The sequence below is a fragment of the Meles meles genome, chromosome 5 (genome assembly GCF_922984935.1).
Source record: "Meles meles chromosome 5, mMelMel3.1 paternal haplotype, whole genome shotgun sequence".
NCBI lineage: Eukaryota > Metazoa > Chordata > Mammalia > Carnivora > Mustelidae > Meles > Meles meles.
Window position 1 is genome coordinate 116,202,533 of NC_060070.1, and position 27,961 is coordinate 116,230,493.

Here is a 27,961-nt window from a genome sequence, read left to right on the forward strand (position 1 = left end):
GTTACCATTGGGTTTATATATAACAATTTATGCTTATAGTAGTCTATATTATTTGATGGCTGCTTAAGTGTGAACCCATTCTTCACTCCTCTTCCCCTCACCTTTTAGTATATGGTGTCATACTTCACATCCTTTTTATTTTGTGACTGATTTTTATAGATGTTCTTAATTTTATGGTTTTTGTGCTGTTTCCTTTTCTTTCTCCTACTTATGGTCTTTTCCTTCCCAACTCAGAGTCCTCTTCAATATTTCTTGTAGGACTGGTTTAGTGGTCAGGAATTCCTTTAACATTTGTTTGTTTGGGAAACCCTTTATCTCTCCTTCTATTCTAAATGATAGCTTTGCTGGATAGTGTATTCTTGGCTGCAGGTTTTTTTTTTATTTTTTCATTCAGCATTTTGAACGTATCATGCCACTGTCTTCTGGCTTGCAAAGTTTCTACTGAAAAATCAGCTGATGGCCTTATGGGGTTTCTCTCATATGTTACTGTCTTCTTCTGAGGCTTTTAAAATTCTCTATCACCACTTTTCACCATTTTAATTATTATGTGTCTTGGTATGGACCCTTCATTGAGTTGATTGTGTTGGGGGCCCTCTGTGCCTCCTTAATCTGGATTTGTTTCCTTCCCCAGACTAAGGAAATTTTAAGCTATTATTTCTTCAAATAAATTTTCTGCCTCTTCTGCTCTCTCTTCTCCTTCTGGGTTCTTATAATATAATGTTATTACTCTTGATGGTGTCACTGAATTCCCTTAGTATATTCTCATTTTTTATTATTATTTTCCTCTCTCCTGTTTGGCTTGATTGCTTTTGATAACTCCATCTTCCAGGTCACTGATCTGTTCTTCTGTGTCCTCAAGTCTATTATTTATTCCATCTAATGTATTTTTTAATTTCAGTTATTGAGTTCTTCATCTCTTATTGATTCTTTTTTATGTTATCTTTCTCTTTGTTGAGGATTTTACTGAGGTCTTCCACTCTGTTCTAAAGTCCAGAATCTTTATGACCATTATTTTAAATTCTCTATCAGGTGTATTACTTATCTCCATTTCATTTAGCTCTCTTGCTGTGACTTCGTCCTGTTCTTTCATTTGGGATATATTCCTCTGTCTCCTCATTTTGTCTAGCTTTCTGTCTGTTTCTTTGTTTTAGGAAAGTCAGCTACATCTCCTGCTCTTGAAAGTAGTGGCCTTATGAAGAAGAGGTCCTGCAGTGCCCTGCAGTGCAATGTCCTCTGTTCATCAGAAACTGGCATTTCAGGGGTGTCTCCTATGTGTGTCGCATGTGCCCTACTATTGTGGCTGAGCTGCTTTTGCCTTCAGTCATCGCAGTAGCTCTCTTTCCGTGTTGTAGGCAGGTTTGGTCCCTGTGTTGTTAGTGGGCCTCTCTGGGGCCACCTTGGGTTTGGGTTGAGTCAAACCAGGAGTTTGCCAGAGATGAAGTAACAATGAACTACCTGGCATTTTCCCTGTGTTGTCCCTGAGAAGCTTTCATTGATGGGTGTGGCTTGCAGTCAGACTAGAATTCTGCTCCTAGCCCACTGCTGGGGCCAGCTGGCCTGGTATATGTGGCTATCTTCCCCTCTCCTTGGGGCAGGAGTCACTTTGAAATGGTGCCGGCCCCTGTTGGGACTGCTTGCTTGCTGGGCTTCTGGCACCACTTGGATGGGCTCCTGCCAAGGATGTATTAGAAGGGTCAGGTATGCACGAGAGCACAGGTGGGACTCACCATCAGCAAGTTCCCTGCCTATTTGTTGTGAGGAGAGAGCAGGAAAATTCAGGGAGTTTTCTCTCCTCAGGGAGAGCAGGAAAACTCCTAGCTAGGGCTGAATGGAGAGAGTGAATCCACAGAAGTGTGTAGAGGTGGGGCCTGCTATTTGCAAGCTAGGTGGAGAGTGTTCATGCTGTGCTGGTTTCCACAGGTGTCTGTGAATTTAGGCTTGGGGATGGAAGAGGAAAATGGCACCCACCAGCTCTCTTTTTCTTGCAGAAGTCTCCTGATGATCTCTGCCCCTCCACCACATGCTCTGAGATTAGTAAACAAATCACCTTCCTGCATATCCTAGGTGTTTTTCAAACTACTGCTTCTATGCTTTATCTCAGTGGTGCTGTTTGTTGTGCCATCTCTAAAGGGTAAGGACTCAGTTTCCTCTTGCCCTCCAGCTCTCCCAGAGCCGAGCCCACTGATTTTTAAGGTTCTAGGTGGTAAGTGCCACCGATTGTAAGAACTCAAAAAGTTAGGACCCTCTGCTTTTCCAAGCCAAATGTTATGTGAATTCATTTTCCCAATGTGGGTGCCCATACCTGGCTGCTCTTCTCCTCTCTTCATAAGAGTCTTGTAGTATTCCTCCCTCTCACAGACGCTCCTTTGGATCCATTTGGCTTCCAACACATCTTTGCCCTTCCTACCTTCTTCAGTGTGGACTCTTCTCTATATTTAGCTGTGGAGAGTCTGTTCTACCAGTGTTCAGGTCATTTTCTAGTTACTTACACTGATGTGGGTATTATCTAGGTGTATCCATGGGACAAAGTGAGCCAATGATCATCCTACCCCACCTTCTTTCCCAAAAGTCCTATCTACAATAACAATATTTAATGAACATTATTTATTGCTAGTTTCTCCCCTTCTAACCCTAGATACTCTGACACTTCATAGAGGAAGAAAAATTTCCATTAACTTTATTGTTAATTGTTAACAATTAATTAACTTTATTGTTTATTGTTAGAAGAAGAGCCTTATTCTTCTAAATATAAAACTATAGAGGAACAATCCAATATAACCCAAGTTTCATATCTAAAGTTACAGAATTGACAGTACTGTTCACAAAATTACTATTTTATTTTTTAAATCCCCACGGGTTTTTATTTAGAATACTATGTCCTATGATATAGGATAGGCTGCTGTAATAAGATACCCTCAGATACAGTAGCTTAATCAAGAGTATCATATAACAGTCTAGGTGGGGCACCTGGGTGTCTCAGTGGGTTAAGGCTCTGCCTTGGGCTCAGGTCATAATCTCAGGGTCCGACCCCCACATTGGGCTCTCTGCTCAGCAGGGAGCCTGCTTCTCCCTCTCTCTCTCTGCCTGCCTCTCTGCCTACTTATGATCTCTCTCTCTGTGTCAAATAAATAAATAAAATCTTTAAAAAAAAAAAAAAAGTCGGGGCACCTGGGTGGCTCAATGGGTTAAGCCTCTGCCTTCGGCTCAGGTCATGATCTCAGGGTCTTGGGATCGAGCCCTGCATCGGGCTCTCTGCTCGGCGGGGAGCCTGCTTCCTCCTCTCTCTGCCTGCCTCTCTGCCTGCTTGTGATCTCTGTCTGTCAAATAAATAAATAAAAAATCTAAAAAAAAAAAACCAAAAAGTCCTGGGGGTATAGTGACTCCATCATGTCAGGCATCCAGGCTGTGCCAACTTCAACAAGTGCTTCCATCTTGAGGTCCAAAGTAGTTACTACAGTTCCCACCATTATGTCCCCCATGCCATCAAGAGAGGAGAAGAAAAGGGATATGTGGTTGGTCTTTAGCTAGTAGGCTGAGGGAATTCTATCACTAAGAGAAAAAAATGGGTATTAGGAGCACAAGTAGTCTCTGTGACATGTTACAATTTAAACTTTATTCTAAATAATATTCAAAACAATATTTTGAGTTAAATATGAGGCACAGAAACATGTGCTTTGAGTAAAGCAAGGGGAATTAGCATCACTCAGCTTGGAGACTTAATCTGTACAAAATACTGAAAATCTCACTGTGTAATGATACATAACTTAAATAGGTGCTGAGCACTGTCCTGAGTGCTTTACATGGATTATCTCACTTACTACACAAAATGATCCTTTGAGCTAGATGTTATTATCCTCCTCCTCTCATAGATAAGGAAGGTAAGGAATAGAGATAGGCCAAGGAAGCTGGTGTGGTGGAGCTGGTGCTTGCATCCAAACATGCAGGTTTCAGAACTGCCTAACAACTTCCTATTCAGCCAGCACTTCCAATGGCAGGCTTCCTTTTGAAACTGGTTAGGAGGAAAGATTCTTAAATAGTAATACCTTGAATTTAAACAAAAATTTAAAAATCAAAACAAAACCTGAAATATGCCCTAAAACAAGGTTTACCCTAAAGTATTGTTCTATTTTTATAGTCAGGATTGTAGATAATAAGGAGATATTCTAGATTTAGAATCAGTAAATAAAACCCAGATTCATCTATGGTATTAATTTAGACTAAAGGAGAGTTAAAAAAAAAAAAAGAAAGAAAGAAAGAAAAATTGATCCAAATGTGATATATTTACTACTCCTGAGAAAATAAATATAAGACCTTATTTTCTGAACATTAAGGGTTCTTAGTAAATGATATAGGTATATCCAGGTACACTTCAGACCAACAAGTTCATCCCAGTATTTGGTGCTTAATCTCACCCTCAGACCGTTTAGGTGATTATATATCCCTAGGTGCTTTAAATTACATTTAAATCATCACAATTTATTTGGGGCGCCTGGGTGGCTCAGTGGTTTAGGCCACTGCCTTCGGCTCAGGTCATGATCTCAGGGTCCTGGGATCGAGTCCCACATCAGGCTCTCTGCTCGGCAGGGAGCCTGCTTCCCTCTCACTCTCTCTGCTTGCCTCTCTGCCTACTTGTGATCTCTCTCTGTCAAATAAATAAATAAAATCTTAAAAAAAATAAATAAATAAATAAAATAAAATATTTTAAAAAAATCATCACAATTTATTAAATTAGAAGATGGCTTTGGATATTAAAGTAACAGTATCCAATCCCTAGAGTATTAGTTTGCTAAGGCCACCATAGCAAAGTACCAGAGAGAGGGTGGTTAAAATAACAGATATTTATATTTTCACAGTTCTCGATGCTGGAAGTCCATGATCAAGGTGTGGGTAGGTTTGCTTTCTTCTGAGGCCCTCTTCCCATGGGGGTATCTTTCTGTGTCCTAAAGCCTTCTTCTCATAAGAAAACCAAAAAGGTGGGGATTGCGGCCTCCTTAGCAGTGTTAACTTAATCTCCTCCGTAAAGGCCCCGTCTCCAAAAACAGCCATTTTCTGAAATACTCAGGGTTGGAATTTCAACCTATGAATTGGGTCAGGGGAGGAGTCCATAACACTGAAACACCGTGGAAACACCACGGCTACAAAATCAAAATGCAGCAGTGAGAAGTTCAGCATTTGACTGCTCCCATCTTAGAGCTTTGGCCAAAATAAGATATGGTGCAGATGATGTTTCAGTGACGGTAAACCTCTTCATATAAAATATTTTTTGTCAGCCTTATCAAATTCAATATGAAAATTCTTTAAAAGAGCATCTCATACTTGCTATTGCTGACATTTTCACCAGCCAGGCAGGAGGGAAAATCAGTGTGACTTTGGCAGATGTTTTGCTGAAAACATCAAGTGTGGTTGAGTGAAGTGAACAGCTATGACAGGCAGGCCATACAGCGGCTCAGAACACCACCAGGCTTCTGACCAGAGAACTATTAGCCACAGAAGAGCTGGAAAAATACAGGGCCGTGTTCAGTTCAGATGAATTCCTTTTCTAAAGTCGTAACTGCAGAGAACTTAAAGTGTGGCAGCAAAAGAAAACATTTTACCTCTTGGATTATGGCAGTGAAATTAAAAAAGAATAGGCACATAGCTAACAAAGATTTTGAAGTATTCTCAAAATATCATCAAGGGAATTATTCCATTGTCTCACAAGAAAATTCTTAATGATACTATTTTTATTTTTTAATTTTATTTATTTAATTTTTATTATATTTGTAGATAATATATACTTATATTATAAAAGTACTTACATATAATATAATTATATATAATATATCATATATAATTATGATTATATTTTATCATTATTTATTATTTTTATTTTCTCAACCACTGTATTTCTTTCATTTTAAATCTCTGGAAAAGAAGAAGAAGAAAGGGAAATTGTGGACTTTATGGCTGTAGGATTCACATGGAGGTTAAAGAAGGGAACCCATAAAGTCAAAGAGCCCTCATGCAATTTTCTAAAAATAATCTTCAGATCTATGAAGTTTTTATAAGTTGTACTTATCTGGGTTGGGACAAAATATATTTTAAAACTTCGGCATAACTGAAAAGGAACATTTTTGTTTGTTTAAAAACTTGGAAAGAAAAGCTGTGGCACTATTAACACAGACAACCTCAAAGATTTCTACATGTTTATGACAACATTGGGAGCATTGGAAATCAAACGAAGGGGAACTGCTGGAGGCTTTCTTTTAAAGAATGATTATTAAAGACCTTTGAGACTACCTCTATATCAGGTCGTATATAATACAAATTACACACAACTTTATATGGGTAATATTGGCCTTATGGAAGACCAAGACCTTGAGATCATAAGAACATTAATAACATTAATAAATAACAGTACAACAGCCACCCAAATGATACGTAATGCTACATCTTGAGAGTCTTAGAGGAGAGGCCTGTGTGAGCCTGCCCTGGTACCCTCTCTCCCTGTTCACAGAAGTCTGGGCATTCTGGAAAGGTAGCTTTCTCAAGGGACTATGTTCTTTATCATGTCAGGACCCTTAAACACCCTGCTCTCTTAACCTAAAATACAAATCCCACCCCACCCCTCATTCATCACTTGCATGGAGTTAAAATTTCCCTTTAAAATCCCTGGGGTACCGATCTCGTCTCCCCGTGTATCGGCTACTGTCAGTTTGGCTGTAATTGCTGCTGCTTTGTTTGCACACCAGATAAAGGGGTTGGTTGTTTTAGGGGGGGGTTTAGGAAGCCTCTTTTAGTGATCATCATAAACAGCAGATTCTCTTCAGGAACCGAAACAAAGTAAAGGAAGAGAAGATTTGCATTTCTCACCTCATGATCTCGCCAGGTTACATGTTCCGTCAGTGGCAAAACCAGCGTGGACACATACTCACTGTTTAAATTGTTCCTTCTCTTCCCTTTCTCTTCCTTTCTCCATATTATTGAATATATACATAAGACAAATACCTAAGGCTAGATAAATATAAAACAAATCCTCTGTGTTGTACTAAGACTGAATCACAATTAAACTTCTGCTTGTCAGTCTGTCCTGTTAGGCAGTGACATGGCTGGGGACGGGACCTCTTTCCTTTCTGCTCTTCCATATACAGCCCTGGAGCCAAAGCACTCAGAGAATAGTTTGTTGAGTAAGTAAACAAGGGAATGAATGACCAGAACATATTAACAACGACAGCTTTTCTTTTTAAAAACATAACTGAATTTTGTCTCTGTACATTAAAAAAATAATTTTTATCACTGATCTCAGTTTCATTTTCAGGCTAAGCAAAAGACTCTTCTTCTCTATAGTTTTTCTTCATGAGCTAATAGGATATTACAGCATTTAATCTTTTGGATCCCAACTGTTTAATCAACTAGGTGCTAGTTTTTTACTTATTTTTCCAATTAATTGACGAAATTGACTATTCATTGGGCATTAGAGAATACTTTGATTGAAAGACGATTTGTCAGACATGATCTGTGGTTATCAACCTCTCCAACCAATAATATTAGATCTAAAAATGTTGTGTTTTATCTTATGCATTTAACCATTCCCATCCGCATAGAAACAGGCTCTAATGTCACATATCTTAAAAAATAGACAACCTCTACATACCTATGCAACTCTCCAAATACTACCTCTCAATCACAATAAACCTTTTCAAAATAGTCATAGGCCCTCCCTCTAGTTACTTATCTCTCATTCTCTCTTCTGACTGGTCATTCCTTTAAGGTCCCAGCCCTACTGCTTCACCAAATCTATGCTTAAAATCGGTGATCTCCGGGGTGCCTGAGTGGCTCAGTGGGTTGGGCCTCTGCCTAAGGTCATGATCTCAGGCTCCTGGGATTGAGCCCCACATCAGGCTCTCTGCTCAGCGGGGAGCCTGTGCCCCATGCTCCCCCCACCCCACCCCTGCCTCTTTGCCTACTCGTGATCTCTGTCAAATACATAAATAAAATCTTAAAAAAAAAAAATCCCTATCTATACTTCCTCCCTATTACATGTAGTACTATAGATTTTTGTTATTAGCATATAATGTATTATTGGTTTCAGGGGGGTCTGTGATTCATCAGTCTTACACACTTCACAGCACTCACCATAGCACATACCTTCCTCAATGTCCATAACCCAGCCACCCCATCCCTCCCACCCCCCTCGACTTCAGCAACCCTCAGTTTTTTTCCTGAGATTAAGAGTCTCTTATGGTTTGTCTCCCTCTCTGGTTTCATCTTGTCTCATTTTTCCCCTTCCTTCCCCTATGATCCTCTGTCTTGTTTCTCAAATTCCTCGTAAGTACTATGGATTTTTCATTCCATCTGCATGCCAGTATATGACCTATTTCCAACTCTAACCTGTCCCTCGTGGTCCTGATCATACACACACTTCCTACTTTACTGTCCACATGGCTATTTAGGAAGCCCTTCAAACATCCAAAAGGGAACTCATCATTTCCACCACTTACTGAATTCTTCCTTTTCAGTAAATGACACTACCATTCAACTAGTTATCCTGACTAAAAACCTGAAAGTCAATGATTTGTTCTTTTTTCTGAACCACTTAGACATCTAATAGGGCAAGTACTGTCAGTTCTGCTTCAGAATATAATCCAAGCTTACCCTCTTCCCTGATCTCTGATGCTGCTTCCCTAACCTAAATCACTATTTATCTCTTCTTAGTTCAGAAAGTAACTTTCCAGGTCTCCTGTGCACCCACTTCTAGTTCCTACAATTCATCCTCCACACAATAGCTAGAAGGATGCTTTGAAAATGTAAATCAGGTCACAACCCTTCCCTGTGGCTTCCCATTATACTCAGAACAAAACCCAGGCTGTTTTCCAGCAGGTCAGGTCATCATCCCCACCCCGGAGACCTACAGACTCTCCCACTCCCATCTTCTCCTCATCCAACTTACTTCAGCTTTTCAGGGCTTTCTCAAGACAAGCCCAGAAAGTTCATCACTCCTCAGGCTCTAGCACTTGGTGCCTTCTGCCTAGATAATACTCCCTTCAGATTCTTGCAAAGCTGGTTCCTATTTTACGTTCTCAGAATTGGCTTTCTCTGCCGGGAGGATCAAAAGTAACTCACTCTACTGGGCCAGTCTCTTCTGTTTTTGTTTTTTTTTCATGATGACTACCAGTTCTAAAGTGATCATGACTTATTTAATTGTTCATTATATGCACTATCCTGTCTTACGACTGTTGCATCTCCAACACCTAGGAAACTGCCAATTAGACTATAGGTACTTGGTGCTCAATGAGTATTTACAGAATGAATTAATACATCAGTGGGGGTGTTTCTAGATATAACATACATCTCCTACTATGAAAAGAGAGAAATAATTAATATGTAAAGAAGACATTCTAGAAGGGAAAGTTCTTCCAAAGCAGGGGAAAATTATATGGATCTTACTAATTTTTTTCATGTGTTTCTGAATACAGAGTATTAAAATAGGTGAGTTTTCTAATCCTTTTGTTCTTTGTATACTATTTGGGACAGTAGTTTCAAGTCAAAGGTTTCATGTCATAATTTGATAGGAGACTTCATGTCTTAACCAGGTAAATGATTGTTCAATGGATACAAATAATTGTTAAATAATGGTGATACCATTTAGTGGTTTGATGCATGGTATTGGTATTTTTTAAATTACATATATGGAACATATTTGCTATACTCACAATATGTTTAGAGACAGATACAGATAATTATATACATTTGTACTTGTATAGACTGTATGTGCTTCTAACAAAATTTTTAAATGAATTTGTAAGTCCATATGAGAATGTGCACATGAAAATATTGGTGTAGCTAAACCACTGTTCTGTTTGTAAAATGAGATTAGACTGTGTTTTCCTAAACTGTGGTATAAAGGAATGGTCACAAGACTGAGATTCAGAAGAGCCAATCCAGCTTCTGCTGCTCACGGTCACGATTTTGAGCAAATCATTATACTCACTAGAATGTATGTTCCATTAGGGCAGGGATTTTTGTCTGCTGTGTTCATTGCTATTTCACCAGGATCTGGAAAAGGCTCGGTTCAGTGTAAGTGCTAAACAAGTATTTGCTGCATGAGTTAAAATTCTCCAAAAGTAGTTTCCACATCTACAAGACAGAGTTTTTGCAACCCTTGCATTCTTAAAGTCTTAAAGCTGTTGTGAATTTAAAGAAGATAAATTAATAGCTAGAACTGTTTATGCAGTTTTTACCTGAGCCTTTATGAATTGTTTAGTTCATCAAATCTCTTTTCATTGAATATTTATTAATATGAATAAGACAAAAGCTAGGTATCAGTCCATATTTGCTGTCTTCAAAAGGACTAAAACAAAAACTTCAAAATTAAAAATATATTCAAATTCATAAAATTAAGTAACTCTACAAGAAAGTTCAATAACCAGCTTCTCAAATGATGTTTTCTCAGAGTGGGTAGCATTTACATTTTGGAAGCTATTAAGTCTTAAAACTGCTCTAAGAATGTTAGGATACTCTGTAAATATACCCTTTGTTAAGTATACTTGATGTCCCAATTAAATTATGTAAACAAATTAGTAGACTCTTCACTTTTAATTTTTTCGTTCATTGAACAAATATGTATTAAGTGACAACCACGTGAAACCTGTGTTAGGAAATGACAGCCTACTTGACGAGCCCACTCTGCACCTGTCACCTGCACTGCCAGGTGCACACAGAGCCCTGAGATCTCTGGCCACAGAGCGTTTTGGCCAGAGTCAACATCAACATTGGAAAGACTGCAGAGGAAAGCTGTGCACGACTGAGAAGACAGTGGCCCCCTCCGGATCGCCATTACTCACAAGCCTCCTCCCATGCAGTCAGCAGGACCAGTCCCGCCACCCGTGTTGCTTCCCTGTTCCCTCACAGCCTGTGTTCTCACTTGCTCCAGACTGAGAACCTTACCCCCTTATAAAATCATTGCTGCTCTACCCCGTCACTCTCTCTCACCCTCCTTATCATTCGTGGTTTTGTTTTTTTTTTTCCCATAGCGCTTACTACCAAGCATCTATTTATTTATTTGTTCATTGACTTGATTGTATACACTCACGAGAATGTAAGCTCCATGAGAGCAGGAAATTTGTCTTTCATCAATATATCCCCAGCACCGGAACAGTGCGTGACACATAGTAGGTGCTTAGTAAATATTTGTCTGATGGGTAAATGAAAAACTGAATGAACAAGTAACCCAAACCTCCCCACTACTGATCATCTTAACTGTTTCTCCTCCAGTTTTCAGAGTCACCTCACCATTTAGATTTCAAGTTTGCCCTCATTTTTCTAGCTATGATGGTCCTTTTTCTCAATAAGAATTTGGTGTCCCACCCGGGGTTTACTGCTTCCCACTGCTTTGGGGAAACATTTGCATAACACTGCTTAACTCACTTCAGTAACACATGGCTGGGGCTTGCCTTTTACCCCTGAAGTGGACTGTAGCCAGTATGGGTGCGTGAATGAAATGTTGCTCTACCATAGTGACTTCATAAAGGAACTTCATTTGAGAAGGAGGCACAATCAATCAATCAATCAATCAAATAGCACTGGAAAGTCCATAAATGAAGTCACTACTTTCAGTAAGTGTGCAAATAGGCAAGATAGAGTCTAGAAGGGGGAAGAGTAGAGAATCCCTGAGCCTTAGGTGGGGAAGTGAGTACATCCATACGAATGTTGGTAGGCGTGATTTAAATTACTATGTTTCTAAATGGCAATTTAGGAATGGCTATTAAGACGAAACAGATTCCTACTCTTTCACTAGCATTCAACCTCTAGAATTTTGTTCTATAAAAACTCTCCTGTAAACTGGAAACATTCCAAGTGCTCATCAATAAGGAGATGGCTTAATTATGACACCACCTAATGGTGCAATCATTAAAAAAAATACAGACATGTTCGTATTATAGTTACATATAATGAATGGAATGAGGAAAATGTGTGATCTTGTTACTGAGTTTCTACCAATGTTCTAGATACTAGGGATAACAGTGAGCAATATTCACAATGTTCCTCGCCTCCTAGAGATGAAATTCTAATTGGGGAAACAGACAACAAACAAATAGAAGTTTAATGGCAGATCAGCACTATAAAGAAATACCAAGCATGGCAAGGAGATGGAAAATGATAAGGATGAGAGAAAGCCCCTCATCTCTGAGGGGGTGACCTTTGCACGGAGACCTGAACAAAGTGAGGAAGCAAGGCAAGAAATTCAGAAGGGAAAGACAGGAAGGCAGGCCCTGAAGCAGCATGCTTGGAGTGTTCAAGAAAATTCAGGAAGACCATGTAACTGGAGAGCAAGGACAGGATGACAGGCAGTGTGTGAGATCTGAGAGGTGGCCAGGAGCATTTTATGAGCCATAGTAACAGTTTTGGCTTTTCTTTTACTTTTGATGATAAACCAGCACAGGATCTTGAGCAAGGGAATGACATATTCAGATTTATGTTTTTAAGGAACTGCCATGGCTTTTATGTAGAGAATATTCATCATTGAGTCCATATAGCATAATCATTTTTTTTTAATTAGGCAAACTACAAAAGGATTGCAGTGACCAAAAATGAGAGGAAAACAGCTATCTTTCCTATGGTTTATCTAGGAATGTTTTGGGGCACCTACTTCACAAAGGTTTTATGAGGGTTGGAGCCTTTCTGTGTTTATACACATACATAGATGCATTTAGAGCATATATTAATGGATATTAAGTGCTGCTGTATGAAAATTGAAAGAAAATCAGAAATGTGTATCAAATGTGTAGATGTTAAAACTGGGGCGGGTATAAGAAGTCTAAGTATTTGTCTAACCCTTTGGTACTGTTGTAATCCAGTGTTTTAGAATTTCATTTCCATGCTATGGATAGAATGCCAGTTAGTGTGAATCAAAGTGGCTTGAGGAGGGTTGCTCTGAACTTAGAGTTTGTCAAGAAAATGATCGGTCATTATAATTTATGATGCAAAAATTGACTCACACCCAAAACTGCCAGTCAGAAGTCATGCAGCTGAGACACCAAGCCATGAGAGAGCCGAAAGGCTTCGAGTTAAGATAATACCTGTTCTGCCTCCATAGGTATGCTCTGCGCCATCTCAAATGAGCCCGTGTGTGGTAAAGTGTTTCAAAAAGCATTAAATGAAATACTACCATTTATCTTTATAGGATTACCGATACACGGTCAAAACTGTGCTATTTTTCATGCCTGGTTCCCTGTGCTGCTTCTCCTTTAAAGGACAAGGCCCATCCATGAGGTCTGTTCCCAAACATTTGGAACACTCCAGACTGAGGGAAAATCTTTTAGGTTCTTTGGCATCATCTTTCCACATAATGCCATTCAGTGCCAAATCCCACTTTTCACTGCAGTGGTCACTTGAGCAGCAAATATTACAATGAGCTCATTTTGGTTCATTGAGATTCAGGCCGTCTCTGGGCCTGGGGCAGTGGTCTACCCTCCACGGCTACCCTCTTGGCCAAAACATATGCTGGCAAAGAGATGTAGCTAACCAGATCATTCTCTTAGACTCTCTTTTTCTGAGTAAACTTTTAATTATATGCATCATTGTTTTATTTGCAGAATCAGTCAGTATTTGGGGAGAGATGGTCTATCCAAAGCTTAGAGTTTCTTTTACTCTCTCTTGTCAGAGTCAGGCCACAAGAAGTTAAAAAGCACCATCCAGAGAAGCACAGAAACAGGAATGGCAGCCGAAATGAGGAAGATGGTAAGGCAGCCAAGTCGAGAGTCTACTGACGGCAGCATCAACAGTTACAGCTCCGAGGGAAAGTAAGTGATGTCAGCACCTCTGTTCGGCTTTAGAACCACCAGTTGTGTGGTCAGAGGTAGAGTAACAGCTGCCAGTGGTTTCAGTGGAGCTTCTCTACTTAACTAGGGGTTCAACCCTCCATGTTTTAAACAGCCTTACCTCTTATGATATGTACACAGGGACACACTGCTGCACCTGGTCACTCAGACCTTTCCAAGGTATGAAGAAAAGCTGAGTTAACATGAATAAACCGATCTCCATCATCCAGAAAACTCACAATAGTCCCTTCCTGGATGTTTAGTGTAGAAATGCTACATTTAATGGGTTATTTCATGTGGGAAAACTCATTATCTGGCCCAGTCACCAAAATCTGAATTAAAATTTAGAATTGAGAACTGATTTCTCATATTCCTCCTTCTCTCCAAACTAATTTTTGTTTCTGAGTTGTTGGAAGTCTAACACTCTGATAATAAGCAATTATAATTTTTTTTGTTTTTAAAACACCACTACCTCATTTTTATCTTAGGAAAAAACCCCAGAATTTATCTTCCTCATTACTTTTCTTGTTAAAGTTTTAGTTAATTAATTAATCTTAAAAATATATAACTAGATTTGTGTTTTACTTACATGCTTTTACATATAGATCTTGCAAAAAAGAAAAAAACTGCATTTTTCTATGCTTGAGAATTTTTCTGAGAAAACCAAACTTTTACTGAGGTGATAGATCTTACAATTAAGTAATTTTTAGTCTGCAGTGGATTACTTGGGAATTGATCGTGTACAAATTTTCTATAATTATTCACTTATTGCCATTCAGAAATCTCATTTACCAATCCAATAGTAATAATTTATTTTACTCTACTGGCATTTTTAAATTTTGTTTGGAAGATGAAATAAAATTATGCCAAGTGAATGTTCATGAAATGTTTTCCTATTCCTGAAACTAGTGTTTATTTGATCAAATGATTTGTATGTATGCTCCCAGCAAGATACAGCTAAGAGCAAACATCAGCAGGAATGAAAGTTATGGAGATGAACTTGCTGACAAAATGCCAATATTTGATGAAGTGTTATAATGTAATGTGCAAATGAAAGACAGGAGACATTATTTTCTGATATAAAACTAATAAATAATATTTACCTCCACTGTGGGTAAGTCACTTAACCTCTTACAGATTGATTTTCATAGTCTCTGAATGTGATCATTCAGAGTGCCCTCTCTAATTCCCTTGATTATGAGGAAATAATACATGAAAAAGCACATTGGAAACAACAAATCCCTATAGAAATGTGCTTATTGAAAAAGTGCTCACTGAAGTCCCACTACATAGCAGGCATGGTTCTTGTTGCCCAGGATACATCAGTAAACAAGAAAAGCACACTCACTGTCCGCTGGAGCTTACAGCCCAGGGCATTCAGGCAGTCGGGGTGTAGTAAGAAATGGACAGCGCCTGGGTGGCTCAGCTGGTTAAGTGCCTACCTTCTTCTCAGGTTGTGATCTCTGGGTCCTGGGATTGAGCCCCGCATCAGGCTCCCTGCTCATTGGAGAGTCTGCTTCTCCCTCTCCCACTCCCACTGCTTGTGCTCTCTCTCTCAAATAAACAAATAAAGTCTTTTAAAATAATGCTTTATTTTGAAGAAAAAAGAAATGGGCGTAGTCTAATCAATTCTCTTCCATTTGAACTGAATGCAAATCTCAGATAATACAAAAATGTAGTTCATTAAAAAATAAATGAAACATTTCTACCTGTAAATAAGAATTTGTACTTTGCTATAATATATATTGAAGACATTATCAGGCACTTTTTGAATTTAGCATTAATGTTACTGAATGTTCATGAACAGTTATTTATGTAAAATTCATGATATAAAAATTAGTATCTCATATTTTATGTCAGCAATATGTTTATGTAGGGACTTGTATTTGTAAATGTCCAGAAAACTTCGTATATATTAAAAACTGCAACGAAACCCTCCTGAATAGAACATCAGCTCTTAACTTGAGAGTTTATTTTGACCTTTTCTCAGTCAGTGCTGAACTTCATATACTTGGTTCAGAGGCAGTGAATGCCAAGAGTCTGTGTAAACTGCCTAATGTTTATGATTCGTGATCAGAATTTGTGGTCAAATGGAAACTAATAAAAGGAATTCTAGGAGATCTAATGTTTTGATTTTTATCCTTTTGCTAATAGCTTAATATTTCCTGGAGTACGACTAGGAGCAGACAGTCAATTCAGTGATTTTCTTGATGGACTGGGACCAGCTCAGCTTGTTGGCCGCCAAACCCTTGCCACCCCTGCAATGGGTAAGAACTGTTTTTTCCACAGGAAAACTGGTGTTTCATGACCGGCAAGGTCATTTAAAGTATCATAATAGTAATATAAGTGAGAAGCAACATCTGAGCAAGGGTATTTCTGGCTTCAAATGACTATTCTAATTTCTGATGCATTTTTCTAACTTGAGACATGATGCAAAATGAATAAAGTTAGTCATAAATCTTTGAATTGTCAGAAAACTTTGTCAACATAGAGAGTCCACAACAGACCCAAATGTAGGATGAGGGTAGCATTTCACAGCATAGAAAGATGATGGATTATTCAGTCAAGAATGTTGGAAAAACTGTTAAACTAAACAAACAAAAAAGATTAGTGAAATTGCCTCCCTACTTCAGAACCTATAAATATATTTTATACTCAATTATAAAAGAGAACTGGGGTGAAGAAAGACACAGAAAATACTAAGAAATATTTAATGTTTCTTTGCTCTTGGAATGGGAAAAATCTTTCAAAGGATCAAACCAAAGACAGATAAATCGAAAACTTGTACTAGCAAGATACACCCTAAATTAAGTTAAAAAGGAAAATGATGAAAGGAGAAAATGACATGTAACATGTGCAATAGCTATTCCCCTGAAGGACACGAGATTCCATGGAATTCTCAGCAAAATGCATGAAAATAGGTCACCACAAAGGCATATCATCATGGAATCTCACAGCACCAGAGATCAGAAAATCCTACAAGTCTTCTAAGAGGAAAAATAATTCTATACAGAATTATCAAAAGTCAGGTTCCCATCAGATTCCTCAGTAATAATATTGGGAGCCAGAAGACTACTGCGTATTACCTTAAAAATTCTGAGTAACAGTTGATTTCCAACGTAGAGTACCACAGCCAGTCGAATTATCAGGTAAGCTTCAGGCTGGAATAAAAAAAAACATACTGACAAAGAAAGGTCTTGGAATATTTTTCTCATATACAACATTGCTCAGAAAGTGACTAGAGGATATACCTCAACAAAATGAACTAAGTCAACTTAAAAAAATAGGAACTAAAAAAAGAAGAAAAGATCCAGTAAATAAATGCTTTAACACAAGAGAGAAATGGTTGGGACACCCAAGACAATAGTGAGGAAAAATCTGAAGATAACAGCTGCAGCAGGCTTCAAAAGCAGTTTGCACTGGGTGTTGTACGCAGCTGATGGATTGTTGAGCTCTGCTCTAAGGCTAATGATGTACTATATGTTGGCTAATTGAATTTAAGTAAAATTAAATTAAAATAAATAATAAAATTAATTAATTAATTAAGTAAAAATTTGTCCAAATTGTCAGAATCCATAAAATAAAATTACAGAATACCTAATACGTTTGATTTTTTGGAAGAGGTCAACAAGCAGGAGAGAATAGGGGTTGAACTAATGATATACACATAAAAATGTATGCAAATGCTTTTTAAAAAGACACTTATTTAGTATAGGGAAAAGGAAGAGCTGTCCAAGAAATGAGAAGTAAACACAGTATTCTAGTTCGTTCATTTCTAAGTAATGTTACATAATCATAATTATATAGTCTAATGTTGGGATAACAGAAAGTGTCAAGTGTATGGCAGTGGTAGGAAGGCAGTGAGAGAAAATGAAGTTAGAAGTCAATAATAATATCTAAAACTGAAAAATATAGAAAAATACCTTATATGTATAGTATTTAGAAATAGGGAGGTAGATGCCAAATAGTATAAAATAAATCAGATAAAAATATTGAAAATCTTGAAAGCAGTGGCCTTTGGAAGGCAAGAAGTTGAGAAAGATAATGGGACTCTTTTATACTAATAAGAAGACTTATAGAACAGTTTGATTTTTTAACTATGTGTGTATGTGATTAAAATAAAAACAAAAGAGAAGTCTGGGAGCTGAGGTCTAAAACAGAATTATAAGACTAACGAACAATCCAGAGCCACAAAGTTGATCAACTGACCTGGAAAATAAAGAGAATTCACAAGTGAGAAAATGGAGAGAATTTAACTAAGAAAAAAATTAGAAATAATTACACTTAGCGTTTTCAGAAACTAAGTATCGTATCAATCAGAAAATGATGAGCACTTTAGTAAAAATGGCCAAAGGACATGAACAGGCAAAACATAAAAGGATACAAACTGAAAATATTTAGAGATATGTTCAGCCTGTCTATTAATATGCAAATTTACCACTTTTTAACCATCAGATTGGTAAAAATTAGACATATTCCTAATACCCCTATTAGTGGGTGTGGAAAATGGGAGGACAGATACTTCTGGTGGTAGTACCAATGGGCACAAGCTTTCTGAAGGGGACATAGCAATGTGCATGGAATTTTTTATTGTCCATTTAACTAGACCCAATAATTTAAAATCTGTGCAAAAATTCTGTATAAAGCTGTTCACTGCAGTATTATTTGTAATAACGACAACATAGATAACTTGTATTTCCATCAACGGGGATCTGGTTGAGGTAATGACATGACCATTCACTGGTCCATACGGTCAATGAATTGAGGATGTGTGGTCACGATAGAGATAGATAGATGATAGAAAGATAGATAAGAAGGAATAAAGGGAGAAAGGGAGTTAAAGAAAGAGAAAGTACTTATGAGGTTTCTGGGATATTCACCAAAACATTAATAGTGGTTTTTTCTAGGTAACAGAAATACAGATAATTATACTTTTATTAAGTATTATACACTAAGTTATATAAAGGATAAGAAACCCTACTAGACTAAAAGAGTAACTTAAATACTTCAGTATTGTTGTTATTAAGTGATTTATAAAGTAATATAGGATTCTCCTAGCATAGATTAGTACCAGAAAAATGAAGGAAAACATTTCAAAACCTGAGTTGGAGGCAGGGGGAAAAAGTGGAAGCAGGGAGCTCTAAATAGGAGGGTTTTTATCAAGATCATGAAGATCACAATCTGGAGAATGTCGTGTACCTCTTTTTTTTTTTTTAACTGTGTGTAACTGCAAAGAAGCTGAGACATTTGCTTCCTTTCCACTTTCAGGTGACATACAAATTGGAATGGAGGATAAAAAAGGCCAGTTAGAGGTTGAAGTTATTAGAGCACGAAGTCTCACGCAAAAACCTGGGTCCAAGTCCACACCCGGTAAGGAAAGGTGGTACTGAGTTTGGACAGGAGACTCGGACATAAGCAAAAAAATCAAAATATTTGCTGCATCATTTGAATTTTGTGTTCTCCATTTTGCATCATCTGACTGATTAAAAAGGCAGCTTTTCTGTATTCTTTGATTCTATAAAAATGGATCTGGGTTTTCCTTGTACAATTATTCTGTCAGAAAGTATAAGGAAGAGTATTATCAAATTAAGAAAAGTTTAGCTATGACTGTTTCTTAGCTTGTGTTGGTAATCTTTTTTCTCCACATTTACAAATGGAAACGAAAAAATTTTTTTTTTTAGTTTTAAGCATAAAAAGGAAACAGTGAGCTTTCAGTTATACACCTGAATCATGATGCCAGCTGTACCCCAGGTCAGTCAGCCTTAGGTTAACTTGGCAGACATTTACTGGGAATGATGAAAATGCCAGTTGTGGTAATGTAAGATTTTTAAGAAAGAGAATTTATGGAGGACCAGAAATTTAAAATGATTTAAACAGTCAATAGGAAACTTTTCACTAAGTCTCTAATTCTCTAATAAGGCATTCTCTAATCAAATTAATTTAACTTGAAGGATTAACTTCTTATATGTTAAATATTGCTTTGTTCAGCTCCATATGTCAAAGTGTATCTTTTGGAAAACGGGGCCTGTATAGCCAAGAAGAAGACAAGAATTGCACGAAAAACCCTTGATCCTTTGTATCAACAGTCCCTGGTGTTTGACGAAAGCCCACAGGGTAAAGTTCTTCAGGTCAGTAACAGTGTGACTGTTTACATTGTAATGTCCACATTATTCATATAAACACTAAAGAGGTGGTCAAACATGAAGAGAATAGATTTCAGGGAGGAGAAATGTGACATCTTTAAGTAGAAAAAAACAGACTGTTAATTTACAATACAAACAATATGTAGTATTGAAAATGTCTGATGGATCTAAGGGAAGACATAATTTTTATTTTTTCTCCCTTCTTTTTTTTTCTTCTCTCCATCATCTCCTTCTGCTTTTGCCCTGCTTCCCATATCCCCTCTTCTTGATAAGTAAGTTGGTAGGTAGGATGGCAGATAGTTAGATAATCAAGACCAATGATGCTAATGGCTTATTGAGCATTACTGTGTGCCGGACATGGGATACAAAGAGGAAGGAAGGAAAAAGCGAACATTCAGGACTGAAGGTCGGATGCATTGTTAAGTAACTGCATACATTACTTCTTTTTTTTTTTTAATTTATTTGACAGAGAGAGATCACAAGTAGACAGGGAGGCAGGCAGAGAGACAGGGGAAAGCAGGCTCCCTGCTGTGCAGAGAGCCTGATGCGGGGCTCAATCCCAGGACCCTGGGACCATGACCTGAGCCGAAGGCAGAGGCTTTAACCACTGAGACACCCAGGCACCCCCATTACTTCTTTTTTTAAAGATGTATTTATTTTAGAGAGAGCACATGGTGGGGGAGAGGGAGAAGAAGGAGAGAGAATCCCAAGAAGACTCCATGCTGAGCACAGAGCCCAACTCAGGGCTCCATCTCATGACCCCAAGACCAAGGGTCAGATGGTCAACCGACTGCACCACCCGGGCACTCCCTTACATTACTTCTTTTAAACATTTTAACTATCGTGTGCCTAAAATATCATAATCCCCATTTGAAAGATTATGTATAAGGATCACGGAGATTAAATAATTTGGCAGAATTACTCAGTAAATTGAAAAGGCAAGTTTTGCCACTCCTGCCTGTGTAAGTGAGTGAATGAGTTCAGTTAAGAACCTTCACAGATGACCAGAGGAGTGGAAAACAGAACCTTAGGAGGAGGAATAAGTGTAATGGACTACTCTCTGACTTATTAATCATCTGATCAAATCAGAATTGTCACACAAATTTTCAAAAGGCAATGACTTACAATTATTTTTCAACCTGTCCCTTCACTACTAAATACATAATATAAAAGAAATATAATGCACGTTCTCATTCTTTATACATAGTCCATCGTATACACACTCCACTGGACATTGAATTATGTTGTTTTGCCCAGCTAACTTGCACAGATTCTAATTTCTTTATCTCTGTGGCCCTCACATCATTACTAGATAGTAGTTCCTCAAGAAGGTATTGAATTTGTATATAAACAAACTTGTATATTTATTTCTTTAACATGGTTTATGAGGCTAAGACCCCTCGTCGACTAGGGAAACATTACTTGCATTCTGTCAAATCTAAAAGTTACTGGGCAGGGACGCCTGGGTGACTCAGTGGGTTAAAGCCTCTGCCTTCGGCTCAGGTCATGGTCCAAGGGTCCTGGGATCGAGCCCCACATCGGGCCCTCTGCTCCGCAGGGAACCTGCTTCCTCCTCTCTCTCTGCCTGCCTCTCTGTCTAGTTGTGATTTCTCTCTGTCAAATAAATAAAATATTTTTTAAAAATTTAAAAAAATAAAAGTTGCTGGGCAGTGTCTCTTTGAGCACCTTATTGTCAGTATCTTTCTGTCTGTTCTATCGCCTTGGTATCAGTTATATTCTTTTCCTCTGCTTCCCTGACTGGCCCACTTTGACGGAAGAGTTGCTTTCAACTCTGCAAATGTGAAAGAAAGAGACATTCAAGTTTCATTGCGTTTTTCTGTCTCACAGGTGATTGTCTGGGGAGACTACGGCAGAATGGACCATAAATGCTTTATGGGTGTGGCTCAAATCTTGTTGGAAGAACTCGATCTATCCAGTATGGTAATCGGATGGTACAAGCTGTTCCCACCATCATCCCTGGTGGATCCCACACTCACTCCCCTAACCCGCCGGGCTTCCCAGTCATCTCTGGAAAGTTCAACTGGGCCTCCCTGCATCCGCTCATAGTGAACTCATACCAGAGTCATTCCAGTGAAACTCTACCTTTCAGGATAATAATCTGAACCAGATATTTCATGATCAAAAGCATTGTTGGAGACAGACAATCAACTTGTGTTTTGCCTGTAGTAGTTTTTCCAATAATATGTCCCACTTGTTGTTTAAAACCTGGCTTCATATGACAGAACAAGGCAGTCTATCAAATTACAGTAAGAGTCAACATGCTAGTGAGAGTCACTGATGCTTCTGACAAACAGAAAAAGAGGAAACTTCAAATCCAGACACACACCCGCACGCACACGCACACACACACACACACACACACACACACAGGCATGCACACACCCCAAACTGAACAAACTGGAAACTCTCACTCTGAAAAGTTGTATTTTACATGTTTCTGCACAGACCACAAGCAGTGTTATTTCCCTGGTGTTTGAGAAGTTTTGTTCTTCTGTGTGTTTTATTTGTGTGCTGTTTGTTGGGTTTTGGTTTCTGGATTTATTTTTCACTGTGTTTGTTTTTCCACTAGTTTTTGGATATGTCATGACAGGCCTCATGATGCTTACAAAGACCCTTCCTTTCTTTTCTGAAAAGCACCAAAAAAGGGCTGAAACAGTCTCTGTGGCATCTCCCCAAAGTGTTCAACATCTAGGCAAGATGAGGCCAATGAAGGGTTTCGCTGACTTTGATTTTATAATCCTTCAGTCTTGTGTGTGGAAACCCAGAAAACAAAAAGTTATCTTCTGAAACAAGTAATCACAGAATCACTCTTCTTAAATGAAAAATAATCTGTGTTCTAAAAAGTTCATTTATTTTTTCCATTGTCTTTTATGGAAGACTTTTAAAGAAGTCAATCTGCAACTAATGCTGGGAATTAAAACTAACTGCATAACTGTACTTTGGGAAACACTCCTTGTAATAACTTTTTCTTCCTGATATCCCCCCCCCAAAAGTATATGCTCATGTGTTTAAACCATACCTTTGACTTCCCAGAATGGTGACTAGAAACAGATTTGAGCCTAAGACACTTTCAGCTATGCCCAGGCTTCTCAGCCATGTCTCAGTGTGGACACACCCATCTGCCCTGGAAAGAGCATGGTATGAGCTGTCCAGTATTCCACTGGAAATTCCAGTTGAAATATTCTGCACTAAAGTAATGTTTTTATCCAATTTTAGTTTACATTTCTTTGAGATTGATGCAAGCACAAAGCTTGATTTTTTAATGCAAAGTATCTTACTTTGGGGGTGGGGAATAAAACAAAGTCAAATTTCAACTTGTAGTTTCTTCATCTGAGTTTTTCTTGGCCTTGAATTTCCCTTGTGACATTCTGTATACGTGCTACAAACTGCAGACTCTGCAGGTGCATTGATATGTTCTCCCTCCTTTTATGAGTCATTCAATTTTTGTGATCACACAAATAGAGCAGCATGACTTGGAACTGTTCAAAGCTGCATGCACATTTTGTAAAAAAAGAAAAAAAAGTAAAAAAGAAAAGAAAAAATGAAAAAAAAACACAAAGATTATTTAATAATGTATGTTAGTTCCACATTAGGCCAGCTTGTATGTTGCATGTACTTGTACAGTTTGCTCGTTAATTACTATAATGAAATAACCAAGAAATCTAAGCCATCCATTTTTGTTATAGGCATTTTGCAGATTTTAGCCAGACTCTGTCTGTGAGTTTGGGGTGAAATGTCTATAGATGGACTTTATTTTTTACCCTCTGGAAAACGTGATGTAGTATGGACCAAATTCCTTCTAATTAATATTTTGGTGTAGATTCCTACCGTGGGGCTGTACCACATGTAGACACTGTGTACACACTAGGTTTTAATCCATAGACATACTGCCTGCACCAAGTGAATTATTTATTATTATTTACACATGCCAGATTTCTCTGCCCATCATTCCACAGGGCACACAGACCGACCACTCCTCACCATGCTGAGCAGGAAGAACTGGAGCATTGGTGCACTTCTACTAGATTCCGTTCTGTCTTAGTGGCCAACAATCACCTGATTATAATTGGGTAGTATCTTTCTATTTTGACCACTTGTCTTAACACTCCCCTGTGCTTTTAAAATGAACAACTCATGTATGTAAACATGTTTAATAAAATTTACTTTTCATGTCAGTTGGTAGCCATCCGTGTTCTATGTTTTGCCAGATTTCCATTGCGGGTTCTATGGTGCAAAAATGGGAGCCAGATCGTGGGAAAGGGAGAGTGGGATTTGTTGTCTGCTGTGGGCATTTGACTTGACTTGTCACTGCACTATATATGTCTTAATCTATGCCCAAAGGGTACTTTGCATCACATACAAGTTTTCACTTTGTCAGCCTGTCTAAGTGAGCACATGACTATACTTCTGAAAAGTGACATTATTAAAAACAATAAATCTCAGTAAGAATCAAATGGAAGGTTGTTTTTCTGCTGCTGTTTGAGTGTGCTAATAAGAGACAACTCTCTTGTCCAATTGCCAAATCATTTCCAGTTATGTGACATATCAGAATATTAACTCCTGCGTCTCTCATCAAAGCACGTGGTTCCTCTTTCCATCTTTCCTTGAACCCCTGACTGATTTGTAGATCTTTGCCTTATATTAGGCCAACTTAATAAACCAAGCAATCCATTATAATATCTCCAGAAGATCTTAGGGAGTAAATATATCTTCAAAAATAGTAGATGACTCTTTATAAATAATATGTTAAAAAAGAAATTATTCATTTCTTAATTTAATGACTCTTTTCTTCTTCTTCTCCAAAAGTGTGTTCATATATCTCATAATCATCGTCCTCACAAAATACTTGGTAAGCAATAATTTCATACTGCAGTTTTATTTGTAGTGAAACAACTGTTGGGATCTAGTCTCGACCTTTTAAAAGCCCTTAATATTTTTATAGACCACATTGGCTTTGACTTAAAGCAAAATAAACACAACTAAATTAATATCAAATTTGAGACAATAAAACAATATGAAACATGTCACTACATTAGTTGTTTGAAATTTTTTAAACAGTTGACTGAATTTTACCCTATTGAGTCAATCAGTTGTTTGGTCTACAAGACATGAAATTATCTGTTAGGTTGCGTCAAGAAGACAAAAACAACAGATCAGTTCAGTTTACAACAAGCTGTCAGAGCTAAGCTGTTTAATGCACATAACTGGGAGGGGGGAGGTGGGGCAAGTCTGTCTTAAAAATAGGAGGCAACTAAAACAGCCTTAAAATTCTTTGTCTAGACAGAGACAGAAAAGCAGGAATCTCTCTTCAAATCAGGTAAGTCTGCCCAGCATTATGGCTTCAGGGCCTACAGTGATGGAGAGGAAGTAACGGCAGGAAAAGCAGTTTTGGGGTCTTCATGGTGTCTTGCTGACTCTGACAACTTAGTATGTGGAAATCCTAGCCTCAGATAGATGATCTGATCATACTTAGCTAATATTATTAAGGGCTTGGTTGGGTACTAGATGTTCTGTTATTTACTTGGAATGTAAAAATCAAAACAAAACAAAAGACAAAATTGACCTGTCTTAAAGGAGCTCTTTGTCTACTGAGAGAGATCATGACATAAATAATTACAGCAATGTATTTTTATTTGTGTACAAAGGACTACGGAATTACCTTAGATTCTCCCAATGACCCTAAGAGTTAAGAACTATTTTAACCCTATTTCACACAAAGGATCTGCAGCTGGAGAAGCTAAATAACAAGCCAAATGTCCCAGCACTGGTTAGTGATGGAGCTGGGATGTGAACTAAAGTCTGACTCCAGAGCCCGCCCTGCTAAACACTTTGCATCCTCCATTATGCCTGACAGTTGAGCTAGATCTTTAAGAACGAAGAGTCCATGGGATGCCTGGGTGGCTCAGTGGGTTAAGCTGCTGCCTTCAGCTCAGGTCATGATCCCGGGGTCCTGGGATGGAGTCCCGCATCCGGCTCCTTGCTTGGCAGGGAGCCTGCTTCTCTCTCCGCCTCTGCCTGCCTCTCTGCCTGCTTGTGTGCTTTCTCTCTATAAATAAATAAAATCTTAAAAAAAAAAATGAAGAGTCCATCAGATGGGAAAGAAGGGAAAGACTCTAGCCCAAACCACTCTGCCTCAACGCAACTGCCAGCCAGTTCCAAGTACTTTTGCCATGAGCATCTTTACTCTAGGTATCTTGCCCACAAGTATTTTTGCCGCAAACCTTTTCACCACATAACTCATTGGCTATCAGGCGGTTTTGCCCTATAAGATAAAAAACAAAGAAAAAACTGGTTGACGATTTGACTTGACAGTTTGCTGGCTTCATCAACTGGTTGACAGTTTGGTTTCATTTCTCCACTGACACAGTATTCCCATTTTAAACTATGTTAATCTTAGCTCTCATGGTGGTCTACAGAGTGGTGCAGAGTTTTGAATGCATAGAACCTTGGGACGTCTATCAACAGAAGTGACACTATGTCAAGAACAATATGCTGAAAACAAAAGTGTAGAGGGCTTTCAGTAAGCAATACAAAACTCAGTTACAAATATGCATCCTAGTATTTGGAAACTGATAACCTCGCTTGACGAAGGAAGATTTAACAAAAAAAAAAAAGAGAGAGAGACAAAGCAAGCAAAAAGAAAAGTGTATAATACAATGAGTGAATAACTTCAGAGACAAGTACTTAGGTACAGTCCACAAAATACAATCTGTTATTTGCTCAGCATTGCCATGAATCTACATACATTTTAAATGCATTCAAATGTTTTGTATTTCATAATAAAGACTTTTTAATTTTGTTACTCATTTTTCATGTCTCATTCTGTCCTTTTTAATGAATTTTATTCATTAAAGTTTTATTCATTCTTTTATTTTTTGTGATTTTTATCTTTTACAGCCAAATTGTCTTACAGCCAACTAGCTGTGTGGCAAAAATGCTTGTGGCAAAAATGTCTACAGCAAAGATGCTTATATGGAAAATACCCGACACGTTACCAGCTAGTAAGGTCTCCTGTTGCATGTCTCTAATGCTCTGCCATTACCATGGGAGGTGGGGGAATAGAGAAAGGAGGCAGTCAAACCCTTCTCCACCTGCTGAGCTCTCTTTTTAAGACTTTTGCCCTATAACTTTCTCCTACTCCTCAGTCTTCCTGTGACTGCACTCACCATATGCATTATTAAACTTCTAGAATATATCATATCAGCTCTCAGGAAGAATATTAATAAAAACGATAGAACAAAATTGTCCTTACCCAAGCCTCACACTTATCCTTTGGCTCCAAGATAAAATTGTCTTTTGAGTTCCTCTACCTGACTCCTTGTCCCTAGTCCCAGTGCATAGTGCCCCTCAATTCTGCATCAGTCACAAAAATCTGCACCTTGGGGTTGAACTGATCAGCCCCGAATCCCAGTCCCATGTAGCACGTCAGTCCTTCCACAGTCAATCCATATGCCCTCTTAAGATATTTGCTCCCAAAAATAGATTCCATGACTCCTTATCTATGTGTAGAGTCCCTTCTCCTCAGAGGAGCTCAGAAGTTATGAGGCCTTACACAGCTCCCACACCCTACCTCCCACCCTGGTTCCTCAGGTACCTCTCAAGAAGACATAACATACGCAAGTCTTCACAACTTTACACAGGTGTAAAGCAAACATGGTCAATATCAAGGCCCTTGCATGACGCTTTTATTAGTTGGTCTCATACAGGTTATTCTAAACTCATAGCTTGGGACAAAGTCTCACAAGCTGAGTTTGTTGTTGTTGTTCTTTTTTTCCCTTTTTTCTTTTTTAAATTGCCAAAAAGAGATGCTCTAGGGTCACTACTTCCAATAGCTGCTAAAACTTTTTCCTTTGTGCCATTAGCTACCCAAATGAGCAGTGTTACGCCCCCACACACATCCCCCCATGGGGGATCCCATGGGTATATATGTGACGACCTCTGATAACATGAGTCAGGTCTTCACTACTAATTGAGCTCTTCCTAATTAGATAGACCTTC

The 27,961-nt window shown here is 38.3% G+C and overlaps 1 protein-coding gene across 50 annotated transcripts in view; it reads left to right on the forward strand.

The window, feature by feature from the left end:
• RIMS1 (regulating synaptic membrane exocytosis 1) overlaps nucleotides 1-24,138 on the forward strand; it is a 497,245-nt gene extending 473,107 nt beyond the window's left edge. For all 50 annotated transcript variants that reach the window (XM_046005310.1, XM_046005328.1, XM_046005316.1 and 47 more), the window contains 5 exons: nucleotides 13,643-13,781; nucleotides 15,954-16,066; nucleotides 19,068-19,169; nucleotides 19,788-19,927; nucleotides 21,791-24,138. In XM_046005310.1, coding sequence (XP_045861266.1) covers nucleotides 13,643-13,781; nucleotides 15,954-16,066; nucleotides 19,068-19,169; nucleotides 19,788-19,927; nucleotides 21,791-22,009 — 713 coding nt within the window. In that variant the 3' untranslated portion in view covers nucleotides 22,010-24,138. The remainder of the gene's footprint in view (nucleotides 1-13,642; nucleotides 13,782-15,953; nucleotides 16,067-19,067; nucleotides 19,170-19,787; nucleotides 19,928-21,790) is intronic.
• The last annotated feature ends 3,823 nt before the right edge of the window (nucleotides 24,139-27,961 follow it).